The following is a 15,237-nucleotide window of genomic DNA, read 5'->3' on the forward strand; positions in this document are numbered from 1 at the left end:
ATACATACATGGACCAGGGATGCTATTCTCTCCACTAAAAAATTAAAAGCAAAACCAGATCCTCTAAAATACATTCTTATTAAGTAAAGGAGAGTGTTCAGTTTAATTTAATAGATGCCAAAGATTGATTTTTATCTCCAGCTGGTCCAGGAAGAGATAAAAAGGTATAGGAAATAAAACTTTTTTTGTAAAAAAAGAAAAAGATACAAAGGTTTGCATTAATCCAGTGACATTAACCATTCTCATGATTCATTTCCTTTATCTTTAGTTAACCCACCAAAGATGACGATATGGTAATATCAGGAGTAGGTGGGGGTGTTATTATTTTATGAAGGCAACTGGCTCACTGAAGAACTCTTTTGTTAACTTCTAAAAATGTTGAAAAGATTTGACTTTCATGAATTCTCTAGATTCAGATTTTCTGAAATGGTTCAAATTTCAAATATTCTAGACTCTCTCTAGACTTTGTGTTCCAAGATTTGGTTTAGAAATGTGGTTCATGTTCTAAAACTCCTGCCAGTTTCATTCCTATTTTGAATCTTTTTCCCCCATTTTTTTTTCTATTTTAACTTAACCGTCAACCTCTACGTATTTTCTGCTGTGCCATTTCTTTTTCTTTTCTTTCTTTTTTTAAATTTTTATATATTTATTTATTTTTTTGAGACAGAGTCTCCCTCTGTCGCCCAGGCTGGAGTGCAGTGGCATGATCTCAGCTCACTGCAACCTCCACTTCCCGGGTTCAAGTGATTCTCTTGCTTCAGGCTCCCGAGTTGCTGGGATTACAGGCATGCACCACCACACCTGGCTAATTTTTGCATTTGTAGTAGAGACGAGGTTTCACAATGTTGGCCAAGCTGGCCACGAACTCCGGACCTCAAGTGATCCACCTGCCTCGGCCTCCCAAAGTGCTGGGATTACAGGCATGAGCCACGGCGCCTGGCCTGCTATGCCATTTCTATCTTTTCTTTTATAACACAAAGTTTTTTTTTCTTCTATTGACGTCTTCTTTAGAGTCTTCCTATCTCCTCTTGGTAGGCTTTCCTTTTCAATCTAAATATGTATACACACACATATATTATGCATATTATATATAATGTATGTATATATATAATCTATATGTGTATACACATTTCATATTTCAGTCTTTCCCATTCTTCTTCCTTCAAATCACTTGCTTTACTTGAGAGGCTAGGTAATCTAGTCTTCAAAAAAGAGAACTAAGACTTGTAGGTGCTTGACTTACTGTATTGCTGCTTGACATATGCCAGGAACATCCTTTTCTTGGTAGTGGAGGGGGTGGAGAAAAGGTTTGCATCTGTGTCTAAGTGTTGCAGAAAAATCCAACAGGCACAGACACACCTACTTGAAAACAATGCTGCCCTAGAAGTGGGAGGAAACCAGAACTGGAGGTGCCCTCCTTCTAGGGGTAGGAGTCAGCTAATAGCCATCCAAGGTGTGCAGGAGTGCTTTCACTCTGCGCTGGAAAGATCAGAGAGAAGTCCAGAGCCTTGCCTGCTTGTAAGTACCCACTTGTGGCTAGGGGGGAATTTCCTAACTGTTCAGGTTGCAAAGCTTGATTAAATAACGCTCTTATTAATTTAAGAAATGACCCAAGAAAGGAGAGAGAAGTCGGGCTGTTTTTAAATGCAACATGATTTTCCATTTACTTATTTATCTTTAAAATGAGTTAAAGAGCAAAACACCTGGAGTCTGGTGCTTCAGGAAGGACTTATTGGCTGTTGGCTTTGCAGGTGTTCCTGCTGGAGAAGGAGTATGGTGAGCTGCTGGCTAAGGACAGCCAGGCAACATCATGTTTGTGAAGATGTGCTCCATCTTCCCCTCTGTGCATCCCAGCTCCTCCTGCTGAAACAGCTGAGCTTGCTTTTCGGATTTCTTAGACTCCTGGCCTCCGAGAGACGCCTCTAAGGACAAACTGATCTTGCATTGGGAACTTTATTATCCAGATCCTCATAGGCTTTGTCTACTCTGGATTGCTTGTTGCAACAGTTTTTAGGAAGCATGATTGTCTCCTACACCAGCATCTGCCTGTGTTTGCTTTTACCTACTCTGAGCAAGACCCAGTGAGGCCATAGCCCTGTTGGTCCTGAAAAGCCTGAAACCTGAGGCTGTTTCTCTTGCCTCCAAAATGCATTTATAGGCAATAAGAAGCACAGAAACAGTGGAAACAAGCAGGAGGAGAAAAAAGAAAACCTAAAATTTTCAATATTCAAAAATACCTGTCGTGGTGGTTGATGCAGAGAACACTGAGTTCATCAAAGAGCTTTGTAATTGTTGGACAGAGAACACCTTTGCTACAGGAACTGATATGTTTTGTCTTTCTGGCCTAGTCAAGGGAGGATAAGTAAGTATCTGGGGCATGGAAGGAATGCACTCTTGGGTCGTTTTGCTTGTATCTGACTCACCCCTGACTCTCCAGTGAAGCAGAAAGGAAGAAACCTCACACCACCCAGGTGTGGCCAGACTTTGGCCATTATTGTGAATCCGCAAGAGTTACCACGGGCCCTTCCCAAATATATATTCAATCTTGTGGTTCAAATAAGCTTTTGGCTCACATCTAGCCACATCATAAAGAACGCTGTAGAAGAGGTGACATGATGAGGCGGGAAGAGGAGGAAGAGGAGGGAGCCATGATGAAGGCAAAAGGGGACTTGGAGATGAAGGAAGAGGAAGAGATTAGTGAGACAGGAGAACTGGTTGGCCCTTTTGTGAGTGCTATGCCCACTCCAACGCCCCACAACAAGGGCACCCGGTTCTCTGAGGCATGGGAGTATTTCCACCTAGCCCCTGCTCGTGCTGGGCACCATCCCAACCAATATGCCACCTGCCGCCTGTGTGGCAGGCAGGTGAGCCGTGGCCCTGGGGTCAATGTGGGCACCACAGCACTGTGGAAGCATCTGAAAAGTATGCACAGAGAGGAGCTGGAGAAGAGTGGCCATGGTCAGGCCGGGCAGCGCCAGGATCCAAGGCCCCACGGGCCCCAGCTCCCCACGGGCATTGAGGGTGACTGGGGTAGGCTCCTGGAGCAGGTGGGCACAATGGCTTTGTGGGCCAGCCAAAGGGAAAAGGAGGTGCTTAGGAGAGAAATGGCAGTGGAATGGCGGGAGAGGGCTGTGGAAAAAAGGGAACGAGCCTTGGAGGAGGTGGAAAGGGCCATCCTGGAGATGAAGTGGAAGGTGAGGGCTGATAAGGAGGTATGCCAGCAGGAGAAAGAGTTGCCGGCAGCAGTACATGCCTTCCATTTTGTTTAAATTGGGCTTGGAGAATCTATCCTGAAAACATTGACTCTAGACTTGTACAAAAGAGCCACTTTAGTTTCAACTCAAATGTAAAGCAAAGTAGTTTAGTGACATTTTGCTTTTATGTGAAATAGTGCACAGTATGAGTTAATCTGAGCAGGTCTGAATTGACCAGATGCTTCTCTATGAGGTTACTAGAGCTCTGCTGACCCTTGGCCGAAACTCTAAAATGTACCTATTAAAGATAAATGCTGTTACCAAAGTAAAACTCTGTGAGTTGTTTCAGGGCAGAATGTACCAGCCAGTCAGCATTGTTTACCAAAATAATCAGATTTTTGCCTAGCACTCGGTTTTGGTGGAGCTGAAGATTTTGAGGGCTGAGGCTGGTTAAGTAGCTGGAATGTGCCTATGTGACCAGCTCACTTGCAGACACCCTGCAGGAAGCAGAGCTTAATCTTCCTGGGACTGAGGTCTTAGCACATGTACTGGTGGTGCTTCCAGACAGCCAGTATGAATACAAAGCTTGTTCTGTGTGACCCAGCAAGTGGAAGGACAAAGAATTGTGAGCCTCAGATCTTTGGATCCTTGCAATGCGTATCTTTCTCCTGTTATTGCTGCGATGTATTTTCTTGCTTATATTAAAGCTGTTTCATCAGTATAATCTGAGTCCTGTGCATGTTTTTAACAATCTAATGCTTAAACTAATTAATGTGTAATTAGCACAGAGAAATGACAAACCTCTCAACTTACTTGGTTTAAACATTCAGTATAGAGTATATGAAACTTATTCATAAATACTTAAAATATGATCTAATTTCATATTAAGGTTTATCAAGGGAAAAGGAGTTAGTGAGGAAGAGCTGAAATAAACTCAGAATGAAAAGGAAGACAGAGATATAAAGGAAGTAAGGAGAAGTAAAGAACAGAGGAAGGAAAGTTAGAAAGAAATGGGATGAGAAGAAATGCAAAGATGGGGAAGAAAGACAGTGCTCTAGGGAAAATTTATCATGAAAATAGAAGAGAATACGACTGTCTGAATGAGGGAAGGACAGAGTACATTTCTTAGATCCTGAAGTCAATTTGAATGAGTTAACTTGGTTTTGTTTTGCATCCACAGAGCAGTTATCTATTTGAACAGTAGGTTTTAGATTTTACTCACACCTCCAAAATGCTAACTGCATACCAATCCACTGTTCTCTGATTTTTTAAAACTGTTTATCTTTAAATGTTCAGAGATGCTTTGAAAAAAGAGATTCTAACACAATATAGGGAGAGAATAATTTCCTGAGTTGCTGAGAGTATGCCTAAAATATTAATTTAGAAATAGAATAAAATCAAACTGGAAAATACTCTGGCCTTTGCACTGGAGCTGACATTTGTTATGGAAGATAGACTCCTCTGTAACCGTATTGCCCTCCCCAACCAAACACGCATATTAAAAAACAAAACAAAATAAAACAAAATGTGGGTTGGGAATGGGGATGGAGTGGGGAAAGAACTAGGGAAGACAGGAATAGATAAAGACAGCATCCCATTATCTCATAGATAGCCCAGGTACTTTGTGGGCACCAACCTCTCTGAAAGCAGAGGATGTCCTTGTGTAACAATGGTGTCTTGCCTCCTTTGGTCCTGACCTATGTAGTTCACTCATATTCTTCCTAGACTTGCTAGGCAGCCCTAACTTCCAGACCTGTCTTCCCTAAGAGCTGTTTGTAGAACAAACAAAAGTCCAAATACCAGGCTTGTGAAATAACCAGGCTACACTGAAGTCCCATCATGTTCTTTTTTTTATCTAGAGATCTGCCTGATATTAAAGATTTCATTGTCATATGGTCTCCCCACAGGGGTATGATGTCCTTTTAGAACCTTCTCTATCTGTGGTGCAAGCTCAGGTGCTCACCAGTGCAAGTGACGATGGCTAGACATTTGGACTCAGAACCTTACTGTGTCGCAAAAGATGCTAGAAAAAAAAGGAGGCTGTAATACCTAATCATTTAAAAACCAAAAACCAAAACACATACATTTTGAGTGGGGCTTAGGAAGCTTGAGGAAACCACAGGGTTAAAACTTTGCAAAACCCAAACCAAATAAACACAACTAATCAAATTCTGCACAAAGATGCTGGAGCTCTGCTAATGCCAACCAGTGTGGTTTTTAGATTCTGGTGTCTTCTTTTTTTTTTTTTTTTTTTTGAGACGGAGTCTCGCTCTGTCACCAGGTTGCAGTGCGGTGGTGTGATCTCAGCTCACCACAACCTCCATCTCCCAGGTTCAAGCAATTCTCCTGCCTAAGCCTGCCTAGTAGCTGGGACTACAGGTGTGAACCACCACACCCAGCTAATTTTTGTGTTTTTAGTTGAGACGGGGTTTCACCAGGTTGGCCAGGATGGTCTGGATCTCTTGACCTCATGATCTGCCCGTCTCAGCCTCCCAAAGTGCTGGGATTACAGTCATGAGACACTGTGCCTGGCCTCTGGTATCTGTTTTACATGGTTATTAATATTGTAGATGCTCTTCCTTTGTAGGCTTCCTAACCCCAAACTGCTTTTGTTTCTTATGCTTCATGACAGGTAGTTTTCTTTAGACTTTTTTCCCCCTAATTTCTTTCAAACATAACAAAAGTAGCAAGTGATATGAACAAGACCCATGGAGATGATGGGGCTAAAGTATAAAGCACAAGCATAAGAGTGAGAGACGTATGAGGCTTGCGGAAAGTGTGAACTGTTGAGTACATGCTAGGGTTTTTATGCATCCCTCTTGTGCCTTCTACGCTACATCATCAGCTGTGAGTTGAGGGCTCTTTGGCTTGACATCTTTTGCTCTAATGCAAAAAACTGCTAAATGGAGGGGCCCTGAAATTTAGGTTAAAGACTCTTTTCTCATTGTAGTGCAGGAGTGAAGCTGTGTGCCATGTTGAAGCCCTGGCAAAATCTCAACTTTGGGAATGCACAAGATACAACATTCACAGGTGTGACACTTTCCTTAGACATCTATGGCAGGTCCAGGCCTGAGGGGCATCATACTTTTGGGTCTTTTGTATTTTACAGAAATACTAAAATTAACCATAAACTTTGTAAGTTTAAAAACACAGGAAGACACAGCTCACAACTGACCAAGTCCCCAGAGTATTTCCACACTGCGGGCTGCTAGTGTAGTGGACAGGTAGCATAGCCAGTGCGTGCGTGTTGACTTCAACAATTTCTAAGGAATGAAGGAGGGGCAGGAAATTGCCAAGACCAAAAACTTGTGGTTGCTGGATGGTAGGTATTTTGCATACCTTCTCTCACTTCATCCTTATATCACCCTTGTGGGATTGGAACCATTGCCCTCACTTACTGTTGAGGAAGTTAAGGAACTGAGCTCGTAGGGGCCAGAGTTAATAAGTGCTGGAAGAGAACTCAAACCTGGTTCTATCAGATCCCACAGTCTATATTCTGGGTTTAAAAAAATTATTCCACAGTATCTGCTGGAATCAGTCACATAGCTGATTTATGAATGTAAGAGAGTGCGTAAATGATAAATAGTGGGTAGGGAAGAAATATTCCTGAAATGTCTACTCTGTGCCATGAACTTCATTAGAGCATAAATTTAATCTTCCTAAGAACCCTCTGAACTATTTGTTATTATCTCAGTTTTAGATGTGAGTTAGCTGAGGCTTGTGGAGGTTCACTAGTTGATGAGGGTATGTAACCAGCTAAGTAGTTGAATTAGGATTTGACACTTGTGTTATCTGACTCCGAAGCATGATATCCTTTTATCATAATAATACTATTCTGCCTGGATACAGGCACACTAAATATGCATCCCAGCTCTGCCCCTTATTAGTGACTCAGCCAGTTGTTAAGACTTTCCAGGCCCCAATTTCTCATCTGTAAAATGACTGATGCTCTATCTATTTCAGAGGCTCATTGGGAGCAACACAAGATAAAAGTCTGTGAAGGGATTTTGAAGAGTTAATAAATTATTAAAAATACAGCAGGGATTGTAAGAATATTAGAGTGAGGAGTTACTAATGCTTGGCAAGATCTGAAAAGATCCAAAGACAAGCCATGTCCTGTAGCTGGTTATGTGTGATTGGAGAAAGATTATTCACTAATTTTCTAGGAAGGAAAACTCTCTGTTTTTTTTTTTTTTTTTTAGTCAGCACTGAAGCAAGGGTAGAGAAGAGGAAATTTTATGGCACATAGGCAAATTTCTTTTTTTTTTTAAACTGGGATTCTTGGATGCAATTTATGGTCCTGTATCTGGATTGTGCCCATATTACATGTAAACTCTGGTACCAAGAATCTATTAGAGATCCTTATAAGAAACAAAAACACCTACCAAAAGCTGTATGATTAGTTTATTTTTGAAATGTAAACTATTGAAATGAAGTTCACTAATAAACTTAGAAATTAAGTTATGACACAACAAAAATGAATTAAGCAATTAAATCTTCTGCTGTATAATCAGGATTATAATAGCAGTGATATGGTTTGGCTGTGTCCCCACGCAAATCTCATCTTGAACTCCCATGTGTTGTGGGAGGGACTCAGTGAGAGGTAATTGAATCATGTGGGGGCAGGTCTTTCCCATGCTGTTTTCGTTACTGTGAATAAGTCTCATGAGATCTGATGGTTATTATAAGGGGCAGTTTTCTTGCACATTCTCTTTTTGCCTGCTGCTATCCATGTGAGATGTCATGTGCTCCACCTTGCCTTTGGCCATGATTGTGAGGCTTCCCCAGCCACATGGAACTATAAGTCCAATTAAACCCTTTTTCCTGTATAAATTACTCAGTCTTGGGTATGTCTTTATCAGCAGTATGAAAATGGACTAATACAGTAAATTGGTATCAGCAGAGTGGGGCGCTGCTGAAAAAATACCCAAAAATGTGGATGCAACTTTGGAACTGGGTAACAGGCAGAGGGTGGAACAATTTAGTGGGTTCAGAAGAAGACAGGAATATATGGGAAAGTTTGGAACTTTGTAGAGACTTGTTGAATGACTTTAACAAAAATGCTGATAGTAATATGAACAATAAGGTCCAGGCTGAGGTGGTCTCAGATGGAGATGAGGAACTTGTTGATAACTGGAGCAAAGGTGACTCTTATTATATTTTAGCAAAGAGACTGGTGGCATTTTGCCCCTACCCTAGAGATCTGTGGAACTTTGAACTTAAGATAGATGATTTAGGATATCTGGCAGAAAAAATTTCTAGGCAGCAAAGCACTCAAGAGGTAACTTGGGCGCTGTTAAAGGCATTCAGTTTCAAAAGAGAAACGGAGAATAAAAGTTTGGAAAATTTGCAGACTGACAATGCGATAGAAAAGAAAATCCCATTTTCTGGGGAGAAATTCAAGCTGGCTGCAGAAATTTGCATAAGCAATGAGGAGCTGAATGTTAATCATCAAGACAATGGGGAAATTGTTTCCAGGGCATGTCAGAGACTTTTGCAGCAGCCCCTCCATCACAGGCCTGAATGTTTAGGAGGAAAAAATGGTTTTGTGGGTGATGCCCAGGGTCCCCATGTTGTGCACAGTCTAGGGACTCAGTGCCCTGTGTCCCAGCCACTCCAGTCATAACTGAAAGGAGCCAAGGTACAACTTGGGTTGTTGCTTCAGAGGGTGGAAGTCTCAAGTCTTGGAAGCTTCCATATGGTGTTGAGCTTGTAGGTGCACAGAAGTCAAGATCTGAGGTTTGGGGACCCCTGCCTAGATTTCAGAAGATGTATGGAAGTGCCTGGATGCCCAGGCAAAAGTTTGCTGCAGGGGTGGGGCCCTCATGGAGAACCCCTGCTAGGGCAGTGCAAAAGGAAGATGTGGGGTTGGGGTCCCCACATGTAGTCCCCACTAGGCTACTGCCTACTGGAGCTGTGAGAAGAGGGCCACCATCCTTCAGGCCCCAGAATGGTAGATCCAATGACAGCTTACACTGTGTGCCTGGAAAAGCTTCAGACACTCATCACCAGCCCATGAAAACAGTCAGGAGGGAGGCTGTATCCTGCAAAGTCACAGAAGCAGAGCTTGTGTCCTTAATGGGGCACCATGTAGTGGAGATGTGAGAAGAGGACCACCATCCTTCAGACCACAGAATGGTAGATCCACCAACAGCTTACACCATGTGCCTGGAAAAGCTGCAGACACTCAATGCCAGCCCATGAAAACAGCCAGGAGGGGAGCCATACCCTGCAAAACCACAGGGTTTGAGCTGCCTAAGACTATGGGAACCCACTTCTTGCATCTGCATGACCTGGATATGAGCCATGGAGTCAATGGAGATCATTTTGGAGCTTTAAGATTTCACTGTCCTGCTGGATTTCAGACTTGTTTTGGCCAATGTCTTCCATTTGGAATGGCTGTATTTATCCAATACCTGTACCCCTACTGTATCAAGGATGTAACTAACATGCTTTTGATTTTACAGGTTCATAGGCAGAAGGGACTTGCCTTGTCTCGGATGAGACTTTGGACTCTGGATTTTTGAGTTAATGCTGAAATGAGTTAAGACTTTGGGGGACTGTTGAGAAGGAATGATTGATTTTGAAATGTGAGGATATGAGATTTGGGAGAGTCAGGGGTGGACTGATATGGTTTGGCTGTGTCACTATCCAAATCTCATCTCAAATTCCCACGTGTTGTGGGAGGGACTTGGTGGGAGGTAATTGAAGCATGGGGGCTTTCCTGTGCTGTTCTCGTGATAGTGAGTAAGTCTCATGAGATCTGATAGTTATTATAAGGGGGAGTTTTCCTGCATATTGTCTTTTTGCCTGCTGCCATCTATGTAAGACATGACATGCTCCTCCTTGTCTTCTGCCATGATTGTGAGGTTTCCCCAGCTATGTGCAACTGTACGTCTAATTAAACTCTTTTCCCTGTATATTTTACCCAGTCTTGGGTATGTCTTTATTGGCAGCATGAAAACGGACTAATACAAGCAGTTATCTGAGAGATCAATATATGAAACTGGCAAAAGACACAAATACTTGGAAAAAATATATATATAGTCATTGCAAAACCATCTCAAAGAATCTAAGCTATGATTTGTATGCAACTATCAAATTAAATGACTGATATTCAGTGAGACCAGAGATTGTAAGTTAATGTCATCGGTGCGAGAATAAACTAGAATATGAGTATAATTTTCTCTCGCCCCATGTAATAGAAAATGTTAGAGAATTAATGAGAATATTTTTTATATAGGGTTTTTAAAAGCTAGGCTGAAGTCATAAGGCCACAGGACAGTTGATTGACACAGATAATAGTAATAACAACAAAAACAAGAACAATAATGCTGATTAAACACTTAATATATGCCACACTCAGACTTTTTCATATGTTATTTAATTTTTTAAAACAGCTGCTATGTGAAGATAGTATTATTATTCACTTCATATAGATGGGGAAACTGACTGCAAAGACATGAAGTAATTTGCCCAAGGTCACAGTTCGCAAGAGGAAGAGCGAGAAATTGAGTCCAGATCCTAGTGACTAGAGGTTGGTAACTACCACCCAGAAGAAGTTAAGTCAGAGGTCCCTATTCAATTTTCTTGTTTCTCCTGCCCTTCCTCTTTACCACCAAAGACATAGCCAGGGTTCTGCAGGAGTACAGGAGGGCATATTTTCTCTCATCACTTTGAAATAAAAACAATGGGAAACCAGGTAAAGGAAATGGAATAGAACAAATCAAACATCAGCTGAGCCAAAACTTCATTCTTACACCAGGATTCACACAGCTTTCTGCCTTACTTCGTCCTCACTATCCACCTCAATTTTTATTAAAGAGAAATTTAAACAATTGTAACTATTTTTTTTTCCTGAGAAATTTAAGGACTAAAAGTGCAGATCATTCTGAGAACACTAAGTCTAAAAATGAAAATTCCCATTCACTTTCCAGAAACAACTCAGCTTCCCTTCATCCCTATTAGCAGTTAATTGGTCAAGGGCCAAGGAGTAAAGTTCTTTGAGAGAACATTCCTGGCAACTATGCAACCTGACACACCTTACATGTAATGCTGTAGATTTTCAAAGGCTTTTATGTGACTCACCTCTACCAAGACATCCGTGGAGTTATTTTCCACAATCATGGGGATTTCCGGTTTAGCTTAAAGGCAAATAAAACATAGTTAGTGGCACCAAATGTCATCCTACCTGGCCACTAGTGTGAGTATGTGTCTGTGTGTCTATGAGAATCTTCATTCATCAAATATTAATATTTATTTATTAATATTTATAAATTAATATTTATTAATATAATATTGCCAGGCCTGCTGTGTACCTGGAAGTATGCTAGATGCCTAGGAAACAAAGGTGGACAAATAGTATTCACTGTTTTTAAGAAATCTGCAATTTCTTGGGAATACAGATAAACAAACTGGAAGTTATAATACACTGAGATAAGTACAATGATTAAGGACATGTAGTATTTGAAGACAGCTTTTAAATAAATTTTTTAATCTAACCTTGGAGGATAGGAGGAGGCTTTTGGAAGATGTGATGTGGTTACCAGCGATGAGTTAAGTAAAATTGGGAATGTGGAAGACTGGTAGTACAAGCAGAGGATGGGTGGTGGGGAGGGAGAGAAAAGAGGAATGTTCTACATGCACAAAAGCTTATGATATGGTTGGACTGTGTCCCCACTCAAATCTCAACTTGAATTTATCTCCCAGAATTCCCATGTGTTGTGGAAGGGACCCGGCGAGAGGTAATTGAATCATGGGGGCTGGTCTTTCCTATGCTATTCTCGTGATAGTGAATAAGTTTCATGAGATCTGATGGGTCTATCAGGGGTTTCTGCCTTTGCTTCTCCTCATTTTTCTCTTCCCATTGCCGTGTAAGAAGTGCCTTTCAATTCCCACCACAATTCTGAGGCCTCCGCGGTCATGTGGAACTGTAAATCCAATTAAACCTCTTTTTCTTCCCAGTCTTGGGTATGTCTTTATCAGCAGTGTGAAAACAGACTAATACAGTAAATTAGTACCACCACAGTGGAGTGTTGCTGAAAAGATACCCAAAAATGTGGATGTGACTTTGGCACTGGGTAACAGGCAGAGGTTGAAACAGTTTGGAGGGCTCAGAAGAAGACAAGAAAATGTTGTAAAGTTTGGAACCTCCTAGAAATTTGTTATATCACTTTGACAAAAATGCTGATGTTGATATGAACAATAAGGTCGAGGCTGAGGTGGTCTCAGATAGAGATGAGGAACTTGTTGGGAACTGGAGCAAAGGTGACTTGTTATATTTTAGCAAAGAGACTGGCAGCATTTTGCCCCTGGCCTAGAGATTTGCGGAACTTTGAACTTAAGAGAGATGATTTAGGGTGTCTGGCAGAAGAAATTTCTAAGCAGCAAAGCATTCAAGAGGTGTCTTTGGTGCTGTTAAAGGCATTCAGCTTTATAAGGGAAGCAGAGCATAAAAGTTTGGAAAATTTGCAGCCTGACTACGGGATTGAAAAGAGAAACCCATTTTCTGGGGAGAAATTCAAGCTGGCTGCAGAAATTTGCATAAGTAGGAAGGAACCTAATGTTAATCTCCGAGACCATGGGAAAAATGTCTCCAGGCTATGTCAGAGACCTTCACAGCAGCCCCTCCCATCACAGGCCCAGAGACCCAGGAGGAAAAAATGGTTTCCTGGGCTGGGCCCAGGGTCCCCTTGCTGTGTGCAGCCTCGAGACTTGGTGCCCTGTGTCCCAGCCACTCCAGCTATAGTTGAAAGGGGCCAATGTGCAGCTTTAGCTGTTGCTTCAAAAAGTGTGGAAGCCCCAAGCCTTGGCAGCTTCCACCTGGTGTTGAGCCTGTGGGTGCAGAGAAGTCAAGAACTGAGGTTTGGGAACCTCCGCCTGGATTTCAGAAGATTTATGGAAATGTCTGAATACCCAGCAAAAGTTTGCTACAAGGGTGGGGCCCTCATGAAGAACCTCTGTTAGGGCAGTGCAGAAGGGAAATGGGGGGTTGAAGCCCCCACACAGAGTCCCTAATGGAGCACTGACTAGTGGACCTGTGAGAAGAGGGCCACCATCCTCCAGACCCCAGTATGGTAGGTCCACCAACAGATTGCACTGTGCTCCTGAAAAAGCTGCAGACACTCAACACTAGCCCATGAAAGCAGCCAGGAAGGAGGCTGTACCCTGTAAAGCCAGAGGGATGGAACTGCCTAAGATCATGCGAACCTACCTCTTGCATCTGTGTGACCCGAATGCAAGACATAGAGTCAAAAGAGATCATTCTGGAACTTTAAGAGTTGACTGCCCTGCTGGATTTTGGACCTGCATGGGGCCTGTAGCCCCTTTGTATTGGCCAATTTCTCCCATTTAGAATGGTTGTATTTACCCAATGCTTGTACCCTCATTATATCTAGAAAGAAACTAACTTGCTTTTGATTTTACATGATCATAGGCAGAAGGGACTTGCCTTGTCTCAGATGGGATTTTGGACGTGGACTTTTGGGTTAATGCTGAAATGGGTTGAGAATTTGGGGGACTGTTGGGAAGACATGATTGATTTTGAAATGTGAGGACATGAGATTTGGGATGGGTCAGGGGTGAAATTACATGGCTTGACTGTGTCCCTACCCAAATCTCAACTTGAATTGTGTCTCCCAGAATTCCAACGTGTTGTGGAAGGGATCTGATGGGAGGTAACTGAATCATGAGGGCCGGTCTTTCCCATGGTATTCTCATGACAGTGAATAAGTCTCACGAGATCTAATGGGTTTAACAGGCATTTCTGCTTTTGATTCTCCTCATTTTTCTGTTGCTGGGAAGAAATATGCTGGGTTTAGGGCATGTGGAATAGGTCTGTGATACATTTGGGTGTTGATTTCAAAGTTTTCATGGGTGTTTTGGGGAGACTTATTCTATATGAGGAATCATCAATGGATGTAAAGTAGGTTCTGATAAGATATGTGGTCAGGGCCACAATATATACTTGGGTAACACCTCAAAGTAGGTTAAGGACTGGATAAGACTCCACCCAAACACAACCCTTCCAGCCAATTTACTAAATTCAAAAGCCAGGAAGAAGTGCCTTTCACCTCCCGCCATGATTCTGAGGGCTCCACAGCCATGTGGAACTGTAAGTCTAATTAAATCTCTTTTTCTTCCCAGTTTTGGGTATGTCTTTATCAGCAGCATGAAAATGGACTAAAGCAGCTTACAAATAAATTCTCGTTATAAAGATCCCTGAAGTGGAGCAGAGAAACATTTGGCTCTTGTTTGGTTGCTTGGTACTAGGAAATATCAGGGAATATTTCAGTGATTTTGTTGTTTTACTAGATTTTAAGTGCCTCAAAGCCAGTATTTTATCAATTTCTTCATCTCCAGCACTTAACAGTGCCCAGCACAAACTAGACATTAGTACATCATGTTGAACAGAAGTGGCTTCAAGTACATTCTTGAGCATAGCAAACACAGCGTTCTGTAACTCAGTGGAAAGAATGTTAAACCTCCAGTCACAGATGTTGTCAGTGCCTGCTACAGCCACTTGCCATTTACCTCGGCACACTGAAGACCTCTTACTGGGATAACTCTTTGATGACTAGATGACTCTTTGCATAACGATTTATTGAGATTATGGGAGTACACTTAGTCCACAGGTAGTAAAAACTGGGAGTCCCAGAGAGTTAATAGTGATAACAGATGGAGAGATGGTAGATAAATACCCCAGCTTTCTTGCCCTTCATGTGGGATAACTCTAATGTGTGTTCTATGCTGTCTCCCAGTGAGATGAGTTCTAAACCTATGGTGGTAACTGATGTAATCTTGTACGTTTTATTATCTTCCTTCCCTTCCCTTCCCTGACTCACTTTCTCACTCCTTTTCTGATGTTTCCAAGGATGGTCTTTCAAATAAATTAATCCCAATCCTTATCTCAATGTTTTATTTCAGGGGAACCCAAAACCAAGATACAACCTGAAACACTAATGGGTGGAGTGGTATCTCTTACCTCCTGTTAACAAATACCAGCAGAATAAAAGCCGTGAAAGAACAACTACTAAAATGTGCA

The 15,237-nt window shown here is 42.0% G+C and overlaps 2 protein-coding genes across 3 annotated transcripts in view; one reads left to right on the forward strand and one right to left on the reverse strand.

The window, feature by feature from the left end:
- The window catches only part of CD96 (CD96 molecule), a 108,875-nt gene that overhangs the window by 61,545 nt on the left and 32,093 nt on the right, over nucleotides 1-15,237 (reverse strand). For both annotated transcript variants that reach the window (XR_001442807.3, XM_001102509.5), the window contains exon 5: nucleotides 11,283-11,338. Coding sequence is in view for 1 of the 2 variants with exons in the window: in XM_001102509.5 (XP_001102509.4) it covers nucleotides 11,283-11,338 (56 nt within the window). In the remaining variant the exon portion in view is untranslated. The remainder of the gene's footprint in view (nucleotides 1-11,282; nucleotides 11,339-15,237) is intronic.
- Nucleotides 1,396-3,915, forward strand: ZBED2 (zinc finger BED-type containing 2). The gene is made up of 2 exons (XM_001102599.5): nucleotides 1,396-1,518; nucleotides 1,752-3,915. The coding sequence occupies exon 2, from the start codon at nucleotides 2,613-2,615 to the stop codon at nucleotides 3,267-3,269; it is 657 nt and encodes a 218-aa protein (XP_001102599.2). The 5' UTR covers nucleotides 1,396-1,518; nucleotides 1,752-2,612; the 3' UTR covers nucleotides 3,270-3,915.

The sequence above is a fragment of the Macaca mulatta genome, chromosome 2, assembly GCF_049350105.2.
Source record: "Macaca mulatta isolate MMU2019108-1 chromosome 2, T2T-MMU8v2.0, whole genome shotgun sequence".
Lineage (NCBI taxonomy): Eukaryota > Metazoa > Chordata > Mammalia > Primates > Cercopithecidae > Macaca > Macaca mulatta.